This window comes from Chlorocebus sabaeus, chromosome 20 (genome assembly GCF_047675955.1).
Source record: "Chlorocebus sabaeus isolate Y175 chromosome 20, mChlSab1.0.hap1, whole genome shotgun sequence".
Taxonomy (NCBI): Eukaryota; Metazoa; Chordata; class Mammalia; order Primates; family Cercopithecidae; genus Chlorocebus; species Chlorocebus sabaeus.
This window is the reverse complement of record NC_132923.1, coordinates 7,989,071-8,014,986: the sequence shown is the minus strand read 5'-3', so window position 1 is coordinate 8,014,986 and position 25,916 is coordinate 7,989,071. Positions and strand designations below refer to the sequence as shown.

Sequence of the window (25,916 nt, the reverse complement as noted above, 5' to 3'; positions counted from 1 at the left end):
ATCCACCCTCCTTGGCCTCCCAAAGTGCGGGGATTACAGGCGTGAGCCACCGTGCCCGGCCCAAGACTCATTTTTCTTAAGCCCTTAAAGCACTTTACACACATTACCTCGTGGTATTACTACCCTCATTCAACAAATGAGGTAAGCTAGTCTCAAGGAAGTTCACTAAGGATCAGAGATGTTAAATGATTTGCCTAAAGTTAGAGAACTAATAAGTGAGAAAGCTAGTTGTGTTGCGTTTTACTAACGTGCCAATCAGCTGCCCAGGATGACAACGAAAACTAAAGTTGAGTAAGAGGCAGCCAGAGCCACAGCGGGGGCGTTCCCAGCCTGGCTCGCTTCCAGCACTGATGCCTCCAGCCTAGACCTCTAGGCTTCAGCCCTTCCATTGGTCGTCCGTCACCGTGCGCCATGCTCACACGAGGGCCAGCAGCCAATCAGCGCGGCTCGTCTCCGCCCAGCCAGGCCACGCAGGATCGCGTTATCGGTCCCTCCCGCGGGCACTCTGGGAGTTGTAGTCTAATTATACGTTTCCGCCCATAGCGTGGGGAGAGCGGGAACTACTCGACCCAGAGAGCCGAGCATTGAGCAGATTCTACTTTCAGGAGTACCCGCCAACTAGCGGAACTGAGCAGGAATCCGCATCTGGGAACAGGTGAGAGAGTATGTGTGCTGGGCCTTGGAGGAAGGGGGCCGATACCGGGCCTTACTTCTGTAACGATACTGTGAGGTATCAGAAGGCCAGCCTGTTGTGTCCGTTTTGAAGGTCGGTGGGCTAGACTGGCTGGTCTTCTGGGGGTGCGGAGACTTCCAAACTCTGCCCTTGTGTTTTTCTGGAACCGCCAATATGCCCGGACCCCGGTTTACTCCTTTGCTGCGAGCCCTTCTGTCCCGTCCAGAGTTGCTGCGAGCCTGTCTGCTCAGTCCTAGCGATTCCCGTGAGGCTTGGGACGCTCGGTTCCAGCACCCCGGACAATATGGACGCAGCACCCATGGGTTCTCGCCCCAGTGCTTCTCCCCTCCTTGGGGCGTAACTCAGACCCTGGGCACCCCTCTCCATTGCCCAGGGGAGACCTGGGTCCTAGATTTGACTTTGCCTCTACTATCTTCCTACCTCCTAGAGCCTCAGTTTGGCTTGTGTAAAATAGGATGACTTAAGGGTCCTTTCAGCCCCTAGTCCTGTACTCTGTACCACCTCCTTACCCAGCCTTGTGCACGCCGTCTTGAAGGCACTGAGTTCTAGCCTGTTTATTATAAGTGGCGATTTGTTGGCTCTCTGTCACCCAGCCATACTTTTTGTTTCCTGCATATCCTTCTTGTTATTGTCCCCAAGCACATTCCACAAGAGGGAGGGGCACTCTGGGCTAAGGCTGGGATGGGAGTTATCTGGGTAGCTGCCACCATGCCTCTGCCTTTGGTGCTTGCTCCTGCAGGGAGTGCTTGGCGCCCCCTCCCTATGCCACTCCCAGGATGCCCCTGTCCCGCTGGTTGAGATCTGTGGGGGTCTTCCTGCTGCCAGCCCCCTACTGGGCACCCCGGGAGAGGTGGCTGGGTTCCCTACGGCGGCCCTCCCTGGTGCACGGGTACCCAGTCCTGGCCTGGCACAGTGCCCGCTGCTGGTGCCAAGCGTGGACAGAGGAACCTCGGTGAGTGTGGTTGGGGTGAGGGGCCTTGGGGAGGGGAGCAGCTGATCAGGTTTCTGACTTGTTTTTCCTTCTACTCAGAGCCCTTTGCTCCTCCCTCAGAATGAACGGAGACCAGAAATCAGATGTTTATGCTCAAGAAAAGCAAGATTTTGTTCAGCACTTCTCCCAGATCGTTAGGGTGCTGACTGAGGACGAGATGGGGCACCCAGAGACAGGAGATGCTATTGCCCGGCTCAAGGAGGTGAGGGATTCATGACTTGGGGGAGTGAGCCTTTGGTTCTGTTGCTCTGTATATGTGGGATTCACCTGTGGCTTATGAGGGACTTTTGACAGATGTGAGAGAAAGCTTTTTTTTTTTTCTCTCCCCGAGACAGAGCCTTGCTCTGTCACCCAGGCTGGAGTGCAATGGTGCGATCTCGGCTTACTGCAACCTCCACCTCCCAGGTTCAAGCGATTCTCCTGCCTCAGCCTTCCGACTGGCTGGGATTATAGGCATATGCCACCACGCCCAGCAAATTTCTGTATTTTTAGTAGACATGGGGTTTCACCGTGTTGGTCAGGCTGGTCTTGAACTCCTGACCTCAGGCGATCCACCCACCTCGGCCTTTGATCCCAAAGTGCTAGGATTACAGGCGTAAGCCACCGCGCCTGGCCGAGAAAGCATTTACCTGAGGGACTCGAGTCTGCTCTGGAGAGGTTGGGGCCTGGGCAAGTATACTTACTCAGTCCGTAAACCTGACTTTTGGCTCTGATGGAAGGTGGGTCATCCAAACTGCTTTGCATAGGGGTGGAGGCCTTGAACCTGGCAAGTCTTAGATTTTGTGTCCTGAAATCAGAAGCTGATACCTTGGCAGAGACCTGGGAGGAAGACAGTCTGATATTGTCCTATCTCCCTGGGGCCTGAGAAAGTTGTATCATTAGAAACCCTTATTCTAGGACATGAACTATTGCTGTGATACTTGCCAATTTTTTTCCTGTTGATTCTGGAGTATCTATTAAAATTCTTCGTATAAATGCTGTCTATCTCATATATCTGAGGGGAATCAAGGGAAAGGGGGCTTTGCCTATACTGGGATGGGGATTAAAAGAGAGTCTTGGCCCAGCATGGTGGCTCATGCCTGTAATCCCAGGACTTTGGGAGGCTGAGGCGGGGAGGGGGGTGGGATCATGAGGTCAGGAGTTCGAGACCAGCCTGGTCAACATGGTGAAACCCCATCTCTACTAAAAACACAAAAATTAGCCCCGCGTAGTGGCGCGCACATGTAGTCCCAGCTACTAGGGAGGGTGAGACAGGAGAATCGCTTGAACCTGGGAGGAAGAGGATGCAGTGAGCCGCGATTGCGCCACTATACTCCAGCCTGAGTGACATAGCGAGGTGAAGTCTTCCCTGTTAGTTAGGTCTGATTGAAAGCAGGGCAGCAGAAGGTAAAGTGAGACGCAAGAGGGGACACCACTGGAGGAGTGGGAGATGGATCCCATAGCTTGGGTCCCCTGTAAGCTGTCTTTTGGCCGACTTTGGAGAGGCTTTGTCTTTTTTTTTTTTTTTTTTTTTGAGACGGAGTCTCGCTCTGTCTCCCAGGCTGGAGTGCAGTGGCCGGATCTCAGTTCACTGCAAGCTCCGCCTCCCGGATTTACGCCATTCTCCTGCCTCAGCCTCCCGAGTAGCTGGGACTACAGGCCCCTGCCACCTCGCCCGGCTAGTTTTTTGTATTTTTTAGTAGAGACGGGGTTTCACCATGTTAGCCAGGATGGTCTCGATCTCCTGACCTCGTGATCCGCCCGTCTCGGCCTCCCAAAGTGCTGGGATTACAGGCTTGAGCCACCGTGCCTGGTGAGGCTTTGTCTTTTTTTTTTTTTTTTTTTTTTTTTTGAGACGGAGTCTCGCTCTGCCGCCCAGGCTGGAGTGCAGTGGCCGGATCTCAGTTCACTGCAAGCTCCGCCTCCCGGGTTCACGCCATTCTCCTGCCTCAGCCTCCCAAGTAGCTGGGACTACAGGCGCCCGCCACCTCGCCCGGCTAGTTTTTTGTATTTTTTTAGTAGGAGACGGGGTTTCACCGGGTTAGCCAGGATGGTCTCGATCTCCTGACCTCGTGATCTGCCCGTCTCGGCCTCCCAAAGTGCTGGGATTACAGGCTTGAGCCACCGCGCCCGGCCGAGGCTTTGTCTTAATATAGTGAAGGAGGCTTTTCATTTGCGGGAGGGTTGAACTCTGGGTAGGCAGAGGTGGTTGGAAAACTAGGGATGGGTTGGGAAGGGGAAGTCTAGGAGAGGTGGGGATGGGGAAGGAACCTGGGGAGGGAACTGAACAAGCCAGTCATCCCTATAGCGTGTACTGAGTTTTCCATGGGTTCAAGCCCTGTTTGGGCTTGGGAGCAGCATTTAATCTGCACTATGGAGGTTTTCAATTTATTGGGAGGCCGAGGCGGGTGGATGACTTCAGGTCAGTAGTTCGAAACAAGCCTGGCCAACATGGTGAAACCCTGTCTCTACTAAAAATACAAAAACTAGATGGGCATGGTGGTGGGCACCTGTAATCCCAGCTACTCGAGAGGCTGAGGCAGGAGAATTGCATGAACCCGGGAGACGGAGGTTGCAGTGAGCCAAGATCGTGCCACTGCACTCCAGCCTAGGCAACAGAGTGAGACTTCATCTCAAAAAAAAAAAAAAAATAGCCGGGCGCGGTGGCTCAAGCCTGTAATCCCAGCACTTTGGGAGGCCGAGACGGGTGGATCACGAGGTCAGGGGATCGAGACCATCCTGGCTAACATGGTGAAACCCCGTCTCTACTAAAAAATACAAAAAACTAGCCGGGTGAGGTGGCGGGCGCCTGTAGACCCAGCTACTTGGGAGGCTGAGGCAGGAGAATGACGTGAACCCGGGAGGCGGAGCTTGCAGTGAGCTGAGATCCGGCCACTGCACTCCAGCCTGGGCAACAGAGTGAGACTCCGTCTCAAAAAAAAAATAAATAAAATAAATAAATAAATAAATAAATAAATTTACTAGGATAGACCATGCAGAAAGAACGTACCTGGGCACTGGGACCTCTTCTAGCTTTGCTCCAGAAATTTGGAAAAGGAGTAAAGACAGTAGCAATTCCAGAGGCTCCTTGAAGAGGAGTTGGGGAGGATAAAGTTAGGGGGTGGTTGGAAATGGGAGAGAGCAAGGAGAAAACTCACAGTAGCTTCTGTATGTACCCTGACACCCTGTCCCTCTTCCCTTGCCCTCCAGGTCCTGGAGTACAATGCCATTGGAGGCAAGTATCACCGGGGTTTGACAGTGGTAGTAGCGTTCCGGGAGCTGGTGGAGCCAAGGAAACAGGATGCTGATAGTCTCCAGCGGGCCTGGACTGTGGGCTGGTGTGTGGAACTGGTGAGAGGGATAGGGGAAGGGAGTGGAAGTTTCCTGCAGTGGTGGTTACTTGGGTGGGAAAGGGAGGGATGAGCCTGAAACTTATTTCTGGGTTGTGTTTGTGTTTCTTTGTCTCTAGTGTTCTATGGCCAAATTTAGAGTGAATCACTCCAAGGGTTAACTAATGTGGGGAGCCTGTTTTGGCATTAGGTATGAAGATGGCTGTAGATAGTTGTAGACAGTGTGGACTGGGGCCTTGAGACTGGGCAGGGAGGTGTCAGCTCTTTCCTTTGAGCAGAGGATGGCCATAAAAGTGACAGAGGAGGCTGGGCATGGTGGCTCACGCCTGCAATCCCAGCACTTTGGAAGGCCCAGTGAGGCGGATCACCTGAGTTCCGGAAATCCCAGCACTTTGGGAGGCCGAGGGGGGCGGATCACCTGAGTTCCGGAGTTTGAGACCAGCCTGACCAACATGGAGAAACCCCATCTCTACTAAAAATACAAAGTTAGCTGGATATGGTGGCGCATGCCTGTAATCCTAGCTATTTGGGAGACTGAGGCAGGAGAATCGCTTGAACCTGGGAGGCGGAGGTTGCGGTGAGCTGAGATTGCACCATTGCACTCCAACCTGGGCAACAACAGCGAAACTCCGTCTCAAAAAAAAAGAAAAAGTGACAGACGTCTTCCAACGGCTATTCAGAAGCAGAGATTGAAAACTGGCAGCTCACTGATAGTTTTTTGAAAATGTTTTACAATTAAGTCCCCTAAATTTAACAAAGAGATTTCATACTAAAACCTAGATTTCTAGCATGGCTTGGGAAATTGTAAGATTTAGGTCCATGTTTCCGCATAGCAACAATTGGCTGAAGCTGAGTGGATGTAACTTCCCCAAGACGGCATGTGTTCTCCTGTGTGCTTTCTCTGGTTGGCTCCAATCCCCACATCCCCTTGTCTTCTATACCAGTTCATCTTGGTCTTGAAGGTGTCTATTTGCTGGCATGGCCTAAAGCTTTCATTAGTGGTAGGGGGACTGGGTTCTGGGAGGGGTGCCATGCCCGAGGAGGGCGGCAGTGAGCCCAAAAGGGAAGAGCATACAGAACTTGGTGAGTGATGATGCTGCTGAGTTCCTGGCCTGAGAGGAGCAGCTGGCTCAAGGGAAGACGTGCTGATCACAGTCAGCATGGGTATGTTCTTGGTATGGGTGGAGCAGGTGGATCTGCCTGTCCTGTGGGCGGTGGAAATTCCAGTCTGGAACTTATCAGGGAGATAAATGGGTCTGGGGAATCGAGATTTGCTTCTAAGGAGGTAATAGGCCCATGGCATCCAGGGAGAGGCCCCAAGATGACAGGGATGCTGAGGGGCTGAGGGATTCAAAATATGGAGATGACAGGCAAGGGCGGAAGGGAAGGAGGATGAGGGCAGAGCAGAGGAGCCAAGCTATGGGGGCCAAGGGAAGCAAGACCTCGAGGGGCCAGTGGTTGACTGGTAGAATCAGTTCCTTTTTTTTTTTTTTTTTTTTTTGAGACGGAGTCTCGCTCTGTCGCCCAGGCTGGAGTGCAGTGGCCGGATCTCTGCTCACTGCAAGCTCCGCCTCCCGGGTTCACACCATTCTCCTGCCTCAGCCTCCCGAGTAGCTGGGACTACAGGCGCCCGCCACCTCGCCCGGCTAGTTTTTTGTATTTTTTTAGTAGAGACGGGGTTTCACTGGGTTAGCCAGGATGGTCTCGATCTCCTGACCTCGTGATCCGCCCGCCTCGGCCTCCCAAAGTGCTGGGATTACAGGCTTGAGCCACCGCGCCCGGCCAGAATCAGTTCCTTATTTTTTTGAGATGGAATCTCGCTCTGTTGCCTAGGCTGGAGTGCAGTGGCACCATCTCGGCTCACTGCAACCTCCGCCTCCCAGGTTCAAGCAATTCTCCTGCCTCAGTCTGCTAAGTAGCTGGGATTACAGATGCCTGCCACCATGCCTGGCTAATTTTTGTATTTGTAGTAGAGACGGGTTTCACCATATTGGTCAGGCTGGTCTGGAACTCCTGACCATCTGCCTCGCCCTCCCGAAGTGCTGGGATTACAGGTGTTACAGGTGTGAGCCACTGTGCCTGGCCTAGAATCAGTTCTTAACCCTGGCAGCACCCTAGGTTCACCTGTAAGTTTAAAAAAATTTTTTTTTTCTAAGACGGAGTGTTGCTCTGTTTCCCGGGCTGGAGTGCAGTGGTGCAAACTCAGCTCACTGCAGCCTCCACCTCCCGGGTTCACGCCATTCTCCTGCCTCAGCCTCCTGAGTAGCTGGGACTACATGTGCCGCCACCGTGCCTGGCTAATTTTTTTGTATTTTTTTAGTAGAGATGGGATTTCACTGTGTTAGCCAGGATGGTCTCGATCTCCTGACTTCGTGATCCACCTGCCTCGGCCTCCCAAAGTGCTGGGATTACAAGTGCGAGCCACCGCACCCGGCGTTTTTTAAATTTTTAAATTTTTTTTTTTTTATTCAGAGTCTCACTTTGTTACCCAGGCTGGAGTGCAGTGGCATGATCTTGGCTCACTGGAATCTCTGCCTCCGGAGCAAAAGCCACCCTCCCACCACCTCAACCTCCCAAGTAGCTGAGACTACAGGAGCGAGCCTCTACCTGGCTAATTATTATTTTTTTTATAGAGCCTAGGTTTCGCCATGTTGCTGAGGCTGGTCTTGAACTTGTGGCATCAAGTGATCCGCTCATCTCGGCCTCCTAAAGTGTTGGGATTACAGGCTTGAGCCACTGCGCCCGGCCCTAAATTTTTTTTTTTAGAGACAGAGTCTCACTCTGTTGCTCAGGTTGGAGTGCAGTACTACAGTCATGGCGTACTGTAGCCTCGACCTCCTGGGCTGAAGCCATCCTTCCACCTCAGCCTCTCAAGTAGCTGAGACTGCAGGTGCCCGCCACCATGCCCGGCTTTTTAAATAGTTTTTTTTGTAGAGATGGAGTCTCACTGTGTTGCCCAGGCTGGTCTTGAACTCCTGGGCTCAAGTGATCTGCCTGCCTCGGCCTCCCAAAGTACTGGGATAACGGGTGTGAGCCACTGTGCCTGGCCTGGGTTTTTTTTTTTTTAATTTTCCCTAATAAATAGAAAGTGCTGGTGGGGTTAAGAATCAGTGCTAGGAGGCAGAGGAAATGTGGGGAGGCCATGGAATTAATTCTCTTGGAGATCATCATGGTTGAGTGGTGGTGGCCAAAATGAGATTGTCCTTGCAGTCACCCTTGGGAGAGGCCATGAATGGGTGACTTCAGGGAAACCATGCTACTGCAAATAAACACAGAGTCAATTAAACATGTGCCTTTGATGTGGAAAGCTCAGGACCTCCACACTACTCTTCTGGGGTTAGGTCAGAGGTAAAGGTGCAGATGGATACCTCCTTCCCTGAGGACTCTGCCTATAACAGTAGCAGTGATTGTTGCAACGGTCCTTTCCCCACGGCCCATGCTGGGTTCCGGCAGGCGGTGTTGCATGCTTCCTTTGCAATGTGGATCGACTACAGCACACAGGATTAGGATGGGATGAAGTCTTAAAAACCATGTCTTCTAGGCCAAGTGTAGTGGCTCATGCCTGTAATCCCAGCACTTTGGGAGGCTGAGGCAGGTGGATCACCTGAGGTCGGGAGTTTGAGACCAGCCTGACCAACATAGAGGAACCCCATCTCTACTAAAAATACAAAATTAGGCCAGGCACGGTGGCTCATGCCTGTAATCCCAGCACTTTGGGAGGCAGATCACTTGAGGTCAGGAGTTCAAGACCAACCTGGCCAACGTGGCAAAACCCCATCTCTACTGAATGAAAATACAAAAATTAGCCAGGCTAGCAGTTGGTGGTGGTGGGCGCCTGTAGTCCCAGTACTTGGGAGGCTGAGGCAGGAAAATCACTTGAATCTGGGAGGCGGAGCTTGCAGTGAGCCCACATGGTGCCACCGCACTCCAGCCTGGGCGACAGAGTGAGACGCTATCTCAAAAAAAAAAAAAAAAAGAAAAGAAAAGAAAAGCTATTTAAGGAACCAAAACATATAGTATGACTGACTGCAGGAAGTATCACAGGGAATGTTAGAGTGTTTTATTCTTTAATTTCTTTGTCAGACAAGTGTTTAGGAGACTCTCACTCCAGGCCTGGTGCTGTACTAGGCTCTGCAAATGCTAAGAGGGAGAAGTTACTGTCCCTGCTTCCAAGGAGTTCATGGTCTAGTGGGAAACCCGACACGTTCAGGTACCTTCAGATGGGCACTCAGAAGAGTAAGCCGTTAGTTAAAATTAATGTTTAAAAATGTTTAAAGATGTCTAAGACTCATAGGTCAAAGTCAGATTTCAGTTCCACCTGATTAACCTGTACGGCTAAGGAGCTCCTTTAGGTAAGGCTGTGTTCCTAGTCACCGGGGTGTTCAAACACAGTGCTGGGGGCAATGTGGGAATAGCCTTCTTTTATTTAGGAAGTAATGTAAAGTCAATTGCACGAATAAATCTTACTTTAAGCATTCATTGAGGTGTTTGGCAAGAATAGAGTACGGTATATGAAGGTGTTTCCTAATCTCCCTGATACCAGGCCTAATCTAGGGCTCATTAGAGATGTCAAAGATCTGTTCTAGTTTCTTACCTAAAACAAGAGTGTTTTAGTTCCATTTTATAGGCGAGGAGTCTGAGCCAAACAGGTTATATCACTTTCCAAGTGTCCATAGCACAGAAGTCTTCTGCCTCCCCATCCTGACTTTCCCAGCTCATAGGGACTATCAAAAGCAGCAGCTGTGGCCGGGTGTGGTGCCTCATGCCTGTAATCCCAGTACTTTGGGAGGCTGAGGCAGGAGGATCATTTGAACCCAGGAGTTCAAAACCAGCCTGAGCAACATAGTAGGACCCTGTCTCTACAAAAAAATAAATTGAAGAAAAAAAAAAAAAAAAAAGTCAGGCATGTGGTGTGTGCCTGTGGTCTCAGGTACTCAGGAAGCTGAAGTGGGAGGATCACTTGAGCCTGGGAGGTAGAGGCTACAGTGAGCTGTGATTGCACCACTGCACTGGATAATGGTGATACTCTGTCCCCTACCAAAAAAAAAAGCAAAACTATATACAGATATAGATATAAAGTAGCAGCTCTGTTGCTGATAGAAGGAACAGTAATGAGCCCTGCAGGTCTTATTCCACTCTTCCTAGCTGCAAGCTTTCTTCCTGGTGACAGATGACATCATGGATTCATCCCTCACCCGCCGTGGACAGATCTGCTGGTATCAGAAGGTAATGGTGGGCAGGAAAGTAGCAGTGGGTATGGGGACAGGCCACAGGGAGGTGGTATGTGTGGCCTGGTTGAGGTGTTGGGATGATGGCTCTTAGTATGAACCGAGACTAGAGATTGATTGCTTGTTTTTCCTCTGTCATGATAGCCGGGTGTGGGTTTGGATGCCATCAATGATGCTATCCTCCTGGAAGCATGTATCTACCGCCTGCTGAAGCTCTATTGCCGGGAGCAGCCCTATTACCTGAACCTGATCGAGCTCTTCCTGCAGGTATGCTGCAGACAGGGCCTGATGCCCAGAGGGTGCCCATGGTAGCCTTGGCCTTTATAGGACATGCTCATCTAGCTGGTTTCAGGGTACAGGATTGCAGGGTGCCTGGAAGGGAAAGAAAGCGAGGAAGGGAGTTGGGAAGCGGGGTGGTGGTAGTGGCAAGAAGGGGCTTCTCTGTCCCTGTGTAATTGGAAGAAAGGGTGATAAAGGACTGTGTATATGATTATAGGCCTTGAGTTTTGGGGTTTTCTCCCCTTCTGTTGCCTTTCTGATTCTGCCCAGTTGTCAGCTGATATGGGATGTTGGGCTCAGGATACCAGGGTTTTGTATATCTTGAGAAAGCCTGGCTCATGGGCCGTCTTTGTCTTCCTTAGAGTTCCTATCAGACTGAGATTGGGCAGACCCTGGACCTCATCACAGCCCCCCAGGGCAATGTGGATCTTGGCAGATTCACTGAAAAGAGGTGAGTGACAGTGCGAACCATGTCTGGACAGCGAGGTAGGGCTCAGGATGCGCGTTGCCCTCCTGAGGAGTTTCTCTTCTCCCCCTACTCAGGTATAAATCTATTGTCAAGTACAAGACAGCTTTCTACTCCTTCTACCTTCCTATAGCTGCAGCCATGTACATGGTGAGTGAGCCTCCTCACCCCTCTCCTCTGCTAATGGGGGCTTTTGGACAGGAAGGCATAGAGCAGAAAACGTGAACACTGCTACCCCTGGTGAAAGGCTGTGTGACCTTGAGCAAGTCAGTCTCGCTGAGTCTCTTCCTCAACTGAGGATAAAATTCCTACTTCACAGGACTGTAAAGATTAAGCAAAGCAAGGGATATGAAAGTGCTTAGCACTTAATAGGGGAACAGTATTTCCTGCATCTGAGTATGGATAGGAGTGTGGAGGAGATCAACCAGGTTGAGAGGGAAAAGAATGGGTTAAAGACAGTCAATGGGATTAACTGTCTACCCTGACCTTGCTTCTCTACATTTCCTTTTCATCTTGAAAGAAGTTGGAGGTGGCAAAAATATTAGGAAGATGGATCAGAATGACTCGGGGACTGACATTTGTGAGGGAAGACAGGCTGTGCACCTCTAGAATGGATTCATCTCTGACTCCCTGAAAGTCCTAGCCAAAAATAAGTGGGATTGAGGTTGGACCATCAATCAGGACTGTCTAGGTCAGGGAAGCCAAGATATCTGAAGAGAGAGGAGAGATTTGGGGCTGCAGTAGGGCAAGACCCCATGGGAGGAAGCAGCCAGGAAGATGCAGGCACCTCTGGGGTTTGGCTTATTAACCCACCTTTCCGTATAGGCAGGAATTGATGGTGAGAAGGAGCATGCCAATGCCAAGAAGATCCTGCTGGAGATGGGAGAGTTCTTTCAGATTCAGGTAGGAAGGGAGGAGGCAGTAGCAGAGAACAGGCACCAGCTTCACTCCTCCTCTGCTTAGGAACCTCATCCTTCCTCCTTTGCTGCCCTCCCCCTCCCCGCCCAGGATGACTACCTTGACCTCTTTGGGGACCCCAGTGTGACCGGCAAAGTTGGCACTGACATCCAGGACAACAAATGCAGCTGGCTGGTGGTTCAGTGTCTGCAACGGGCCACTCCGGAACAGTACCAGATCCTGAAGGTGCCTGAGAGAGGGTGGTGGGTCCCTGAGCTGGTGGAAAGGGATAGAGTAGTGGTTCTCAATTGGAGGCAGTTTTTCTCCCGAGGGGACATTTGGCAATGTCAGCAGACATTTTTTGTCATCGTCATCACAACTGTGTGTGTGCATGTGGTACAGACATCTAGTTGGCAGGAGCCAAAGATGTTGCCAAACATGTAGCACACAGAACAGCTCCCCCAGACAGGATTATCTGGTCCCAAATTTCAATAGTGCCAAGGTTGAGAAACCCTGGAGTAGAGGACGCCTGGTCTGAGGCAATATGTAGGGAATATTTGGGATAGGGAAGGGAAGCTTGGGATCCTGGCTACCTAGAAACACTTGAAAATTGGAGGGAGGAAAGGAGTGGGTGGCTTTGGAGATGTTCTGAAATATGAGAATGAGGGGAGTGGAGGGGTCCTGGAGGCTCTGGGGAAGGCCAAGCCCGTTTTCCTGTCTTCCAACCCCTTTTAGGAAAATTACGGGCAGAAGGAGGCTGAGAAAGTGGCCCGGGTGAAGGCACTATATGAGGAGCTGGATCTGCAGGCTGTGTTCTTGCAATATGAGGAGGACAGTTACAGCCACATTATGGCTCTCATTGAACAGTATGCAGCGCCCCTGCCCCCAGCCATCTTTCTGGGGCTTGCGCGCAAAATCTACAAGCGGAAAAAGTGACCTAGAGATTGCAAGGGCGGGGAGAGGAGGCTCTCAATAAATAATTGTGTAACCTTTTTGTGGTTCTGTTCTTGCTCGGCGCAGCCAGAGTCTGGCTCTTTCCAGAATGTGCGGGGTGGGGTGCTGGGAGGACTCGCTGCACAGAAGCAGGACCCAGGGGCCTTGGCATCAGGGCCAAAAGCTTGGGATACATCAAACCCGCTAGGTGGGTGACACCAGACGCTAAGCGCTGGGGGCGGGTCTGAGCTACGCCACGCCCATGCGCGAAGGGGTGCAGATGCGCTGCGCAGAGTGGGTTGTGCTAGTGCCCCTCCCCTCCCGCTCTGTGCCCCGCCGGGCGGGGACCGTGGGAGCCGAGGACAAGCCCAAGGCCGGAGTGGTTCCAGGAGGACCCTGGTGAGGAGGGCTTGGCCCATGGGTGTAGACGGATGGACCAGGGCACGAGGGGCGGGGCAGGACAAGGGAGCAGGAGAAATGAATAGAGAAGGGGTGCGGTGGTGACTGAACGATGGAGACGAATGCGGAGAGAATGGACATACCGCTGTTCCGAGGGGCGAGGGCGCAGGCTGGAGCCCGGCGGAGGCAGCCAGCAGATGCGGAGTTGACAAGCTGACGGCTGCTCCATCCTTTTCCTCTCCAGCTCCCACCCCTTTCCTGCATTCACCAGGCAAACTCTGCATATCGCCCCACCCCCATCCCCCGCCTCCTTTCAGGGCATCTGGGTGGGTCTCCCTGGGTCCCTTCCTCTGGGAGTAAGGGGTAGGCAGGAGGGCAGGGCCAGATTGCGGCAGCAGGGACCCGGAGGTCCATTCTGGGCCCGGACCTCTTCCGGGCCCCCGCCCCCCTTCGAAAATCCAGAGCGCAGCCGCGTTCTCTGACCCTCCCGGCTCCATTCCCGGAGCGTTACATTCGACTCCACCTGCAAACACTGCAGTGGAAACTAATGGCCAGTCGATTGCGATTTGCATCTCATTGAAATATCTTCCAAAGCAGCCAGAGCCTTCAGGCCTGCTGCTGCCGTCAGTCACCTCGGTGTCCTTCCCGCAGCTCCTGTCCTCACTGGCTGGGCTTCGCCACCCCTGTCTTCTAGGTCTGCACCTGTGGTTGCCAGGTAGGTGGATGTGAGAGACCCTACCCTCCTGGTTCTCTAGAAGCCATCCCATCGCCGCTGGCACCATGCTGTCTCCTCAGAGAGCTTTACTCTGCAACCTCAATCACATCCATCTCCAGCACGTCTCCCTGGGCCTGCACTTGTCCCGCCGTCCTGAGCTACGGGAAGGGCCCTTGAGCACATCCCCTCCCCCAGGAGACACTGGGGGCAAGGAGAGCAGGGGCCCCTGCAGTGGCACCCTGGTGGACGCCAATTCCAACAGCCCAGCTGTGCCCTGCCGGTGCTGCCAGGAGCACGGTCCGGGCCTAGAAAACCGGCAGGACCCCTCACAGGAGGAAGAGGGGGCTGCCTCTCCCTCAGACCCAGGCTGCTCTTCCTCGCTCAGCTCCTGCTCAGATCTTAGCCCCGATGAATCCCCCGTCTCAGTCTACTTGCGGGACCTCCCTGGTGATGAGGATGCCCACCCTCAGCCCAGTATCATCCCCCTGGAGCAGGGTTCCCCACTGGCTTCAGCAGGCCCTGGCACCTGCTCACCGGACAGCTTCTGCTGCTCTCCTGATTCCTGCTCTGGAGCTTCTTCTTCACCGGATCCTGGCCTGGACTCGAACTGCAACGCCCTGACCACCTGCCAGGACCTCCCTTCCCCAGGCTTGGAGGAAGAGGATGAGAGCGCGGAGCAGGATCTCCCTACCTCTGAGCTCTTAGAGGCGGATGATGGGAAAATCGACGCTGGGAAAACGGAGCCCAGTTGGAAGATTAACCCAATTTGGAAAATTGACACAGAGAAAACTAAAGCTGAATGGAAAACCACGGAAAACAATAACACTAGTTGGAAAAACAACGGGAATGTTAACTCTAGCTGGAAAAATGAACCTGAAAAATTCGACTCTGGTTGGAAAACCAGCACAAGAATAACTGATTCTGGCTCGAAAACAGATGCAGGGAAAATTGATGGAGGATGGAGAAGTGACGTCAGCGAGGAGCCGGTGCCCCACCGGACAATCACGTCCTTCCACGAGCTGGCCCAGAAGCGCAAGCGGGGCCCAGGGCTGCCCCTCATCCCGCAGGCCAAGAAAGATCGCAGTGACTGGCTCATAGTCTTCTCGCCCGACACCGAGCTGCCCCCCTCGGGGTCGCTGGGCGGCTCCTCGGCACCTCCTCGGGAAGTCACCACCTTCAAGGAACTCCGGTCCCGAAGCCGGGCCCCACCCCCGCCAGTCCCGCCTCGAGACCCCCCAGCTGGCTGGGCTTTGGTCCCGCCCCGGCCCCCACCCCCCGCCTGTCCCTCCCCGAAGGAAGAAGAACCGACCTGGACTGCAGCCCATAGCGGAGGGGCAGTCCGAGGAGGGCCGGGCTGTCAGCCCAGCGGCTGGCGAGGAGGCCCCAGCCGCGAAGGAGCCGGGAGAGCCGGGCGCGCAGGCCGGCCTGGAGGGTAAGAGGTCGCAAGAAGCGGGAGGAGGGCTGGGCTTCGGCCGCTCACGCCTCCTAGCCTTCCAACCCGGCCCCCTGTCTTCCCTCCATTCTGTGTCACCCATCCTCCCCGCCCCTTCTACCAGGGAGCGCTCCGGGAAAGGGAAACTGGGTGGGTCATTGGGTTACGGGACTAACTCTTTGCTCCCTCTTCTTCCCGCCCCTCCTTGCCTGGCTGCCCATCCCGCTGCCCTCCTTCCCTCTGCGCCTGGCCCCGCCAATCCCGCCTGCAGCCGGTCCCCTCCTGCTCCCTCGGCCCCTGGTTTTCCGGTTCTCGGCCGACGGGCGCCCCCTGTTGGAGGGTGGGGGCGCAGGCGCAGCTGGGTCTCTGCTCCTGGCTCCTCTGGCCGGGTGGCCTGGCGCCGGGCTGCGGCTGCTGGGGGCGCCGAGCCCCCCAGAGGAGCAGCTGCTGCCCGTCCGCCTGTCCCCAGTGGGAGCCTATTCGCCTCCGACTCGGGGAGCCTTGCCCTGCCTGGCCAGCCCCGAGCTGGCACTGCTGCTGTCCCCGCTCTTTCCCAGAAGTAGCACCTTCCCCGCCGCGGCTCCCCCACCCCGCCAGGTACCCGCCCCCCCGCTGCCACCGCAACCTCGTCCGCCGAAGGCCCCTCGCTGGACCAGGAGCCCATCGCCTCCGCCCAGGCTACGTAAGACGGACCCGGGCAAGCCCCGCGGGCCACGCCTCAGGCGGGCCGCCCCGCCCGCTCCAAGGCCCCTCCCACTATCGCCCGGCCCCGTTTTCGCTTTTTTTCTGGGGTTGCCCAGCTTGGTCCCGCCCTTCAGTTTCGGCCGACTCCAAGCAAGTTCGTCGGTTTTGGGGAATCTGGCCCCGTTCCTAGTGCTGGAGAGGGGAAGTTGTTGCCTTTCCTGCTCCGTGGCCCGGTCCCCTCTTCCTCCAGATCCGCCTGGGCATAATGGACACGGGTTTACCCAGCCTCCATGCCAAGCCTAGGGGGTCCCAGCGAGTCTCTTGTTAGGGACTTTGGGTCACACCCTCCGTGGAATTCCTTGGCCTGTGCATCTCGGGCCTGTCCCCCCATCTGGAGGGTGAAGCTCCCGGGAGCTCATTGGCACTAGAAGTTCTGGCCACGCCCTCTCTGCGAGTCCAGTCCCATGCGGGATGAAGAGGGCACCCTCCACCTAGAGATTGCTGCGGGACCCGGGTTTCCCCTTTCCGGCGCCTTCCAGCCTCCCAATCCTCGGGTCTCACCTCCCTCCGTCTCCTCCCTTTCCCCTCTGTCTTTCCATTGGTCCGCGCCGCCCACGTGCTCCCCGGGGCTCCGCAGGCTGGACTGGGCCCCGGGCGGTGCGCAGGGCTGCACCTCCCTCCCGGAGCCCTGTCCTCTCCCGCCCTACAGGCCCTAGCGGGGCAGGCGGGAGGTGAGCGCTGCCGTCTCGCTCCCGGATTTCCGGGATCCTGGAGGTGGGGGCTGTGCCCTGAGGGAGGGCACTGGGAACCGGGATGGGGCTGGGGGACAGCGAGTGCCGGGAAGTGTGTGGGATTTCACTCCGGGGCTCGGGTCGAGCTACCCCGTGCTCCAGGCGGCCCTGCGCCTCCTCTCCCCAAGACCCTTCGGGGAGACCCGCCGGAGACAACTTGTGTGGAAGCCCGGAGTCCTTGGAATAACCCTTGGTAAGTGTCACAGCGCCCTTCTTCCCTTACGCCAGTCCGTAGTTCGTGGTCCTTCGCCGGTGTCTCCGGAGCCCAGCGGCTGTGGATGGCAGAAGCCCAGAGTGGGACTGGTCAGCTGCAGGAGCAGAAGAAAGGTAGGGCACCCTGACTCCCGACCCCGCGCTTCCGAATAAACTGCCCCTCGCCCCCGGCCCTGCTCTCTCAGGCTGTCCGAAGGCAGTCTCTCCACGCCCCTCGGGCAAGCCTGGGTAGGGGCGCGGCCTCCTAGCGTCTTCCCTTTCCCTCCCCTCCCAGGTCTCCTGATAGCCGTCAGCGCCTCCGTGGATAAAATCATCTCGCATTTCGGGGCCGCCCGGAACTTGGTGCAGAAGGTGAAGGTGGCTGGAGGGAGGGTGTTGGGATGAGGAGAGTAATGGAGCGGGAGAGGACAGGGCTCCGGGAGGGAGGTGCAGCGGTGGGTGCGGGAACGGTTGGCTGGTGGTGGCTGGAGGGATCTCTGGACCCATCCGCATCGCGCCGCCTCCAGGCCCAGTTGGGTGATAGCCGGCTGAGCCCGGATGTGGGGCACCTGGTGCTGACCACCCTCTGCCCGGCCCTCCACACCCTGGTGGCGGACGGGCTGAAGCCTTTCCGGAAGGACCTCATCACCGGGCAGCGCAGGAGCAGCCCCTGGAGCGTGGTGGAGGCGTCAGTGAAGCCAGGTGAGCCAGGAGGGCGTGGGACCCGGCAGTGCGCAGGGCTGGGCCGGGCTTGGCTGACTGCACCCCACGTTCTCAGGCTCCAGCACCTGCTCCCTTGGAACCCTGTATAGCCAGGTCAGCCGTCTAGCCCCGCTGAGCAGCAGCCGTAGCCGCTTCCATGCCTTTATCCTGGGCCTTCTCAAGTGAGTTGCCTTCTTCCCAGTGCCCTTCCCACGACCTGGGACTGCAAGAGCATCATGGGTGGGACACAGTAGTAGTACCTCATGTCCCCAGAGAAGGACCCCCATCCTTCCAATCTCATCTCCCATCCTCCACCCAGAAAGGACTGGAGTCCTCCACCTCCCTGAACTTCCATTCCCTCTTTTCTCCCCCAGCACCAAGCAGTTGGAGCTGTGGTTTTCCAGTCTCCAGGAAGATGCAGGTCAGAGGTTCAGATGGGAGAGGATGGGGCTGATGGGCTGGGAGGATGGGAAGGAAAGGGTTCTCTCCTGCTGGTTCCCACTGGTGCCAGAATGCCATTAATCCAGATCTCCGATCTTATTACTCTTCTAATTAAAACTTTCTAAGGAGGCCCATCGCCCATAGGATGAAAGACCCAAAGCCTTGGCTGTCTGGCCTCTGCCCTCTTCCCCTGCCTTGGAGGCCAGGGCTTTCCCTGGTCTTGCCAACAGTCTTCTCGCCTGGCCCTTCCTGCTCCAGGGCCCTGCTTATGTTGCCCCTCCTGCTTCCTCATGAACTGTCATTCATCCTTTGAGACCTTCCCCAGTGAGGCCTTACCTCTACCCTCAGACTAGGCCAACCCCCACACCATTTTGTATGTGCTTCTATGGCTCTCCTGTCCTCCTCCTCTGTAGCCTTTACACTGTCACTCAGTTACTTGTCACCACTTGCTGTGTGTGTCCTCCTATTTGGGCTAGGTTCCACGCAGGCAGGGATGTCAGACCTATAGCTCACCACACCCTTCCTCCTCTCTGCCTCAGTGCCCAGCAGAGTGAGGCCTGGCAGGATGTGTGCTGACTGGTGGGCTGCTCTGGGGGGTCCTCTGGGACTAGGTCCCGGGCAGAAGCTGATGTTGGCCTGCTCTTTTCCAGGCCTGCTCTCTCTCCTGTACCTGCCAACAGGATTCTTCTCCCTGGCCCATGGTGGCTGTCCCTCCCTGTCCACAGAGCTGCTGCTCCTGCTGCAGCCTTTGTCGGTGCTCACCTTCCACCTGGACCTGCTCTTTGAGCACCACCACCACCTGCCCCTGGGCCCGCCTCAGGCGCCTGCCCCTCCAGGCCCGCCTCCGGCTCTGCAGCAGACTATGCAAGCCATGTTGCACTTGGGGGGCCGGCTGGCCCAGAGCCTTCGGGGGACTTCCAAGGAAGCTGCTCCAGACCCCTCAGACTCTCCAAACCTTCCCACACCAGGGAGCTGGTGGGAGCAGCTGACCCAGGCCTCCCGGGTCTATGCCTCTGGGGGTACTGAGGGCTTTCCTCTTTCCCGATGGGCACCGGGGCATCATGGGACTGCAGCTGAAGAAGGTGCACAGGAAAGACCCCTGCCCACAGATGAAATGGCACCAGGCAGGGGCCTCTGGTTGGGAAGACTATTTGGAGTGCCTGGGGGCCCCACAGAAAATGAGAATGGAGCCCTAAAGTCCAGGTAATGGGGTACCTTGTCCTTTCTATGACCTTCTGACTCTCAGATCTCCCAGTGGCCTCATTTAAAACTCGATAGTGATGATCCTTTAGGGCAGAGGTTGGCAGTCTGTTTTTCTACAGCCATGAGCTAAAAATGGTTACATTTTAATGGTTATATTAAGTGCCTATATAATGATCTCAGTTTTCCCTCTTGGTCCTAGGTCCGAAAATATAGTTATCCCCAGGTACATGTGGGGAATTGGTTCTAGGACCCTCACATACACTAAAATATGACATACTCAAGTCCTATGTTGATGTATAGGAAAAGACAGCCCTCAGTATATGTGGGTATTATATCCTGAGAATACAGTATTTTCTGTTCAGTTGGAAAAAACCTGCATATAGGTGAACTTGCGCATTTCAAACCTGCTTTGTTCAAGGGTCAACTGTATTTACTATCTGGTCCTTTAGAAAAATGAAAAACAGCCTGGGCAACATGGTGAAACCCTGTCCCTATAGAAAAATACAAAAATTAGCTGGGCATGGTGGCACACACCTGGCGGTAGTCCCAGCTGCTCTAGGAGGCTGAGGTGGGAGGACAGCTTGAGCCTAGGAGGTCGAGGCTGCAGTGAGCTGTAATCACACTGCTGCATTCCAGCCTGGGTGACAAAGCGAGACCCTGTCTCCTCTCCAAACAAACAAACAAAATTGCGAATCCCTGCTCCAGGCCTCAATAACTGGTGGCTCTTTAATGGCTTGAGATGTTCTCTAGTGGCCCTTTCGTTCTGAGCCTCTCTAGACCCTGCTGGGTCCATAGGTTCCTTGTGATTTGTGGTGTTGTGGACTTTTGTTGTCATTTCCCTCATCAGCCTGAAAATGCCTTTATCTAATAATTAACACTCTGCCCTCAGCAGTGACTAACCCCTGACCTCTTTTGAACCACAGTGAGGCCCCTTAGCCTCTCCCTCCCTCCAAACCCCAGGGTTCTTTGGGTTTTCTGGAGGTGGGTTGAGCTGTGACCCTATGTCCCTTCTTTTAGGAGACCATCTAGCTGGCTGCCCCCGACAGTGAGTGTGTTGGCTCTTGTGAAGCGGGGGGCACCTCCGGAGACACCTTCTCCTCAGGAGCTTGAGGCCTCAGCACCCAGCATGGTGCAAACCCATAGGTAAGGAGGACTGGGGAGGATGCACTAGTATGTAACCATGTATGCTATCACAGCATGGATGGGAGGTAGTGTAAAAAAACCTGGGCTTTAAAATAAGACCATGCTTAGTGTGCATTGCAGCTTTTCTATTTATTATCGACGTGTCACTCATTTGTCTGAGCCCTGGATTTTTTTTTTTTTTTTTTTTTTTTTTGAGACAGAGTCTTGCTCTGTCGCTCAGGCTGGAGTGCCCGGGCATGATCTTGGCTCACTGCAACCTCCCCATCCTGGGTTCTCCTGTCTCAGCCTACCGAGTAGCTGGGATTACAGGTGCCCGCCACCACACCCAGCTTTGTGTTTTTTTTTTTTTTTGAGATGGAGTCTAGCTCTGTTGCCAAGCTGGAGTACAGTGGGGCAATCTGGGCTCACTGCAATCTCTGCCTCTTGGGTTCAAGTGATTCTCCTGCTAAGCCTCCTGAGTAGCTGGGATTACAGGCACGTGCCGCCACACCCAGCTAATTTTTGTATTTTTAGTAGATAAGGGGGTTTCACCATGTTGGCCAGAATGGTCTCGATCTCCTGACCTTGTGATCCGCCTGCCTTGGCCTCCCAAAGTGCTGGGATTACAGGCATGAGCCACTGTGCCTGGCCAATTTTTGCATTTTTAGTAGAGACAGGGTTTCACCATGTTGCCCAGGCTGGTCTAGAACTCCTGACCTCAGGAGATCCGCCCGCCTCAGCCTCCCAAAGTACTGGGATTAGAGGCGTGAGCCACTGTGCCCGGCCAGGATTCTTTCTATAAAAAGAGGATACGATGCAATACCTTTTTTATAGTTATAGAGGCTAAACATAATTTTTTATTTTTGAGACAGTCTCACTCTCGCCCAGGCTGGAGTGTAGTGACACGATTTCGGCTCACTGCAACCTCGCCTCCTGGGCTCAAGGGATTCTCCTGCCTCAGCCTCCAGAGTAGCTGGGCTTATAGGCGCCTGCCACCATGCCTGGCTAATTTTTGTAACTCTAGTAGAGACAGGGTTTCGCCGTGTTGTCCAGGCTGGTCTTACACTCCTGGCCTCAAGTGATCTGCCCGCCTTGGCCTCCCAAAGTGCTGGGATTACAGGTGGGAGCCACCACAGCTGGTCACTAAACATTTTATAAAAGCATTTGGCGGCTGGGCGCGGTGGATCGCCTGAAGTCGGGAATTCAAGACCAGCCTGGACAACACGGCAAAACCCTGTCTTTACTAAAAATACAAAAATTAGCCAGGCGTGGTGGTGGTGGGCACCTGTAGTCCCAGCTACTCGGGAGGCTGAGGCAGGAGAATTGCTTGAACCCAGGAGGTGTAGGCTGCCGAGATCACAGCACTGCACTCCAGCCTGGGGAACACAGAGAGACTCTGTCTCAAAAAATAAAAAAATAAATAAAAAGAGTAGATGGAGTAGTAGGAGATCCAAACACCAAACAGGTTTTGGTGATGGATTGGATGTATGGAGTGAGATGCCCAGGTTTTTACCAGGAGCAAATGTGGGTAGAAAGTGGTGCTGTTTACCACTGTAGGCGACATAAGGAGGGACTGGTTTTGAGGGTGAGTCATTTCGTTTGCCTATGTTGAATTGGAAGCATCAGAGAGAAGTGCAAATAGTGTCAAATAAGCAGCTAGAGTGGGTTTGGCACTCAGGAGAAGGCTGGGGCCCCAGATAGAACCACCATGTTGATGATTGGTTCTCAAGTCCCTTCCAGAGCCCAGTCAATGTTCACTGAGCCAAACGAACAAGGGCACTCTGGAGGTGACACCTGGGGACAGCTGGGCACCCCTACCTCACTTCATCCCAGTATCTTCCTCTGGCTCCCCTCAGGGCAGTTCGGGCTCTCTGTGATCATACCGCTGCAAGACCTGACCAGTTGAGCTTCCGGCGTGGGGAAGTGCTGCGTGTCATCACCACAGTGGATGAGGACTGGCTCCGCTGTGGGCGGGATGGCGTGGAGGGTCTGGTGCCTGTGGGGTATACCTCCCTTGTTCTGTAGCCCTGGGACCCTTTCCTGTGTATGTGTCTCCTTCCTGTCACCTGGGAATGGAATGGCCAGTGAACACCATCCCAGAAGCATTTTCCCTGTCTGCAAAATGACATTTCTTCCCACATTTCTGCTAATGTTTAAAATAAACTTTCCTTCTTCCCTCCTATACTCACCTGTAAGGTGAAATCTGCTCTTCTTCCAAATATATAAAAAGGGAATTGCCCTCCAGGAAATCTTCCTTTCCTTTTTCCCATCTGTATAAGGGAATGTCTTCCTTCCTATCTATCTGCAAAATGAAAATCTAGACCTCCTTCTTCATCCATAAGTGGACTGTGCCAGTACAATACATGCCTCAGCCCCCAAGCCTAGAAGGACCTCTAGTCTCCTTCCTGTGTATGGAATCTTCCTCACTCCACCCCTCCCACGTTGTCTGTATTGATAATGTACTCATGCTGTACTAGGTGCTGAAGCCTGGACACCCCTGGTGGGTGGGCCTGTGGTGATGATTTGCATCCTTCCTCCTTTGTCCCAATAAAGTATGGGAGTTGAATGTGTGTCTTTCACTGTGGGTTTCAGGACATAGGCTATGGGGGAGGAGAAAAAGGACCTCCTATGGGAGGCATAAGGCAGATGTTTCTTTTCGTTCTTAATGCTCCCTGAAGAATAGAGAAGTAGTCCCTCACTGGTTCCTGAATCTCACAAGTGCTTCTCTACTGTATGACTTTCTCTGTTTAGCTAGACTGATAGGATAGGAGCCTGCATAAATATGGGGGAGGAGAGGACTTAGCCCTTGAAATTGTACTTCATATCTGAGGTGAAGGGAAGGATTAAAGATTTGCACCGGGCACAGTGGCTCACACCTGTAATCCTAGCACTTTGGGAGGCTGAGGCAAACAGATCACTTGAGCTCAGGAGTTCGAAACCAGCCTTGGCAACATGGCAAAACCCCATCTCTACAAAAAATTAGCCAGGTGTGGTGACACATGCCTGTGGTCCCAGCTAGTTGGAGGGCTGAGGCAGGAGGATCCTTTGAGCTGTGGAGGTCGAAGCTGCAGTGAGCCGAGATTGTGCCACTGCATTCCAGCCTGGGTGACAAAGTGAGAACCTGTTTCAAAACAACAACAAAGAGTTGTAAGAAATGTCACCATTTGTTCTACTAGCTGGGCGCGGTGCTCACACCTATAATCCCAGCACTTTGGGAAGCCAAGGTGGGCAGATGACGAGGTCAGGAGATAAAGACCATCCTGGCTAACACAGTGAAACCCCATCTCTACTAAAAATACAAAAAAGTTAGCGGGGCATGGTAGCAGGCACCTGTAGTTCCAGCTACATGGGAGGCTGAGGCAGGAGAATGGTGTGAACCCAGGAGGCGGAGCTTGCAGTAAAGCCGAGATCACGCCACTGCACTCTATCTCAAAAAAAAAAAGAAATGTCACCATTTTTTCTACTTAGTATCTATCACTCTGATGATATAATTCCAAGTAACCCAGGCACCTGACAACAACAAAAAGTTCCAAGTAAAAGAGAGGCCAGGTGTGGTGACTCATGTCTGTAATCCCAGCACTTTGGGAGGCTGATGTGGGAGGACTGCTTGCGGTCAGGCAGTATAGCAAGACAGTCTATTAAAAAAAAACAAACCTGGGAGTGGTGGCATGCACCTGTAGTCCCAGCTACTTTGGGAAGCTGAGGTGGGAGGATCACTTGAACCTAGGAGTTCAAGGCTGCAGTGAGTTTTTTTTTTTTTTTTTTTTGAGGCGGAGTCTTCACTCTGTTGCCCAGGCTGGAGTGCAGTGGCACCATCTTGGCTCACTGCAAGCTCCGCCTCCCGGGTTCACGCCATTCTCCTGCCTCAGCCTCCCGAGTAGCTGGGACTACAGGCGCCTGCCACCGCGCCCAGCTAATTTTTTGTATTTTAGTAGAGACGGGGTTTCACCGTGTTAGCCAGGATGGTCTCGATCTCCAGACCTCGTGATCTGCCCGCCTTGGCCTCCCAAAGTGCAGGGATTACAGGCGTGAGCCACCGTGCCCGGCCGGCTGCAGTGAGTTTTGATTGCACCATAGCACTCCACTACATTCCAGCCTGTAAGACAGAGAAAGGGCATCCCTCTCAAAAAACAAACAAACAAACAAAAATATATATATGATCTAGAACAGAACAATTGCAATAGATCCAAAGGTCAAAAATTAAAGAAAAGCGTCTGGGCGCGGTGCCTCATGCCTGTAATCGCAGCACTTTGGGAGGCCGAGGTGGATGGATCACCTGAGATCAGGAGTTTGAGACCAGCCTGACCGACATGGAGAAACCCCATCTCTACGAAAAATACAAAATTAGCCGGGCATGGTGGCACATGCCTGTAATCCCAGCTATCTGGGGGCTGAGGCAGGAGAATTGCTTGAACCTGGGAGGCAGAGGTGGTGGTGAGCCGAGATCGCGCCATTGCACTCCAGCCTGGGCAGTAAGGGCAAAACTCTGTCTCAAAAAAAAAAAAAAAGAAAGAAAAAATTAAAGATAATCTCAAAAAAAAGTAACAGTAACATATTGTTTTTGCAGTCATGAAGAAACCATTATGTAACAGTAGGGCCCTCTGATCTAGTCTTGAACCTCAAGTCCTTATAGGAGTAGAGATTGAACTGTTGGAGTAAGCTGTCTTGCTACTTCTGAGCAACTGTATTCTAGCTGAACTCCCAGCCTAAATGTTTGACTTACGTTTGGGACAAAGTTTTGGTAGGCTTTTCAGTTATCTGCAGGAATGAGTTTATCTTCCTTAATGAGAAGGGTCACTTTGCTACTTACGACACTTTTCTTTTTTTTTTTTTTTTTTTTTTTTGAGACGGAGTCTCGCTCTGTCGCCCAGGCTGGAGTGCAGTGGCTGGATCTCAGCTCACTGCAAGCTCCGCCTCCCGGGTTCACACCATTCTCCTGCCTCAGCCTCCCGAGTAGCTGGGACTACAGTCGCCCGCCACCTCGCCCGGCTAGTTTTTTATGTATTTTTAGTAGAGACGGGGTTTCACCGTGTTCGCCAGGATGGTCTCGATCTCCTGACCTTGTGATCCGCCCGTCTCGGCCTCCCAAAGTGCTGGGATTACAGGCTTGAGCCACCGCGCCCAGCCGATTTGTGGAGGAGTACACAGACTTGGGTGTTCTGGCTCCAACCCTAGTTACTGGGTGACCTTTGGCAAGTTACTTAACCTTCCTGAGCTTCAGTTTTCACTCTTAGAAAATAGGAATAACTTCAGAGGGTTATTATGCAGATCAACTATGTGATCTTGGGCAAGTTACCTAAATTGTCTTTGGCTTCAATTTCCTCATAAAATTGGGATTTGGTACCCACCACAAAGAGCTTGAGGATTAATAAATATATGAAAACTGCTTATGATAGAAATGGTCTAACACACAGTGGC

At 53.6% G+C, this 25,916-nt stretch overlaps 3 protein-coding genes across 5 annotated transcripts; 2 read left to right on the top strand and 1 right to left on the bottom strand.

Annotated features, from left to right (window-relative positions):
* Positions 1–526: 526 nt before the first annotated feature.
* Positions 527–12,876, top strand: FDPS (farnesyl diphosphate synthase). 3 transcript variants are annotated; one of them, XM_007976844.3, is made up of 11 exons: positions 543–655; positions 1,434–1,646; positions 1,725–1,887; positions 4,875–5,015; positions 10,160–10,240; positions 10,387–10,509; positions 10,884–10,972; positions 11,065–11,137; positions 11,813–11,890; positions 11,996–12,130; positions 12,620–12,876. In XM_007976844.3, exons 2-11 carry the CDS (start codon positions 1,471–1,473, stop codon positions 12,818–12,820), a joined length of 1,260 nt encoding a protein of 419 aa, XP_007975035.1. In that variant the 5' UTR covers positions 543–655; positions 1,434–1,470; the 3' UTR covers positions 12,821–12,876. The 3 variants fall into 3 exon arrangements, with proteins under 3 accessions (XP_007975039.1, XP_007975038.1, XP_007975035.1); XM_007976848.3 differs by lacking the exon at positions 1,434–1,646 and having other exon boundaries at positions 527–655; positions 1,746–1,887; XM_007976847.3 differs by lacking the exon at positions 1,434–1,646 and having other exon boundaries at positions 529–655.
* LOC119624279 (putative uncharacterized protein RUSC1-AS1) lies at positions 11,944–14,566 on the bottom strand. The gene is made up of 2 exons (XM_037997817.2): positions 14,466–14,566; positions 11,944–13,918 (listed from the first exon to the last, which is right to left on the bottom strand). The coding sequence occupies exon 2, from the start codon at positions 13,786–13,788 to the stop codon at positions 12,802–12,804; it is 987 nt and encodes a 328-aa protein (XP_037853745.2). The 5' UTR covers positions 13,789–13,918; positions 14,466–14,566; the 3' UTR covers positions 11,944–12,801.
* On the top strand, positions 13,119–23,064 carry RUSC1 (RUN and SH3 domain containing 1). Its single transcript, XM_007976850.3, is given in 11 exon segments — positions 13,119–13,216; positions 13,911–15,202; positions 15,204–15,363; positions 17,067–17,165; positions 17,326–17,402; positions 17,558–17,732; positions 17,809–17,914; positions 18,107–18,153; positions 18,824–19,376; positions 20,394–20,519; positions 22,355–23,064. Coding segments are annotated over 10 exon segments (2,718 nt in total). The 5' UTR covers positions 13,119–13,216; positions 13,911–13,996; the 3' UTR covers positions 22,524–23,064.
* Positions 23,065–25,916: the final 2,852 nt, after the last annotated feature.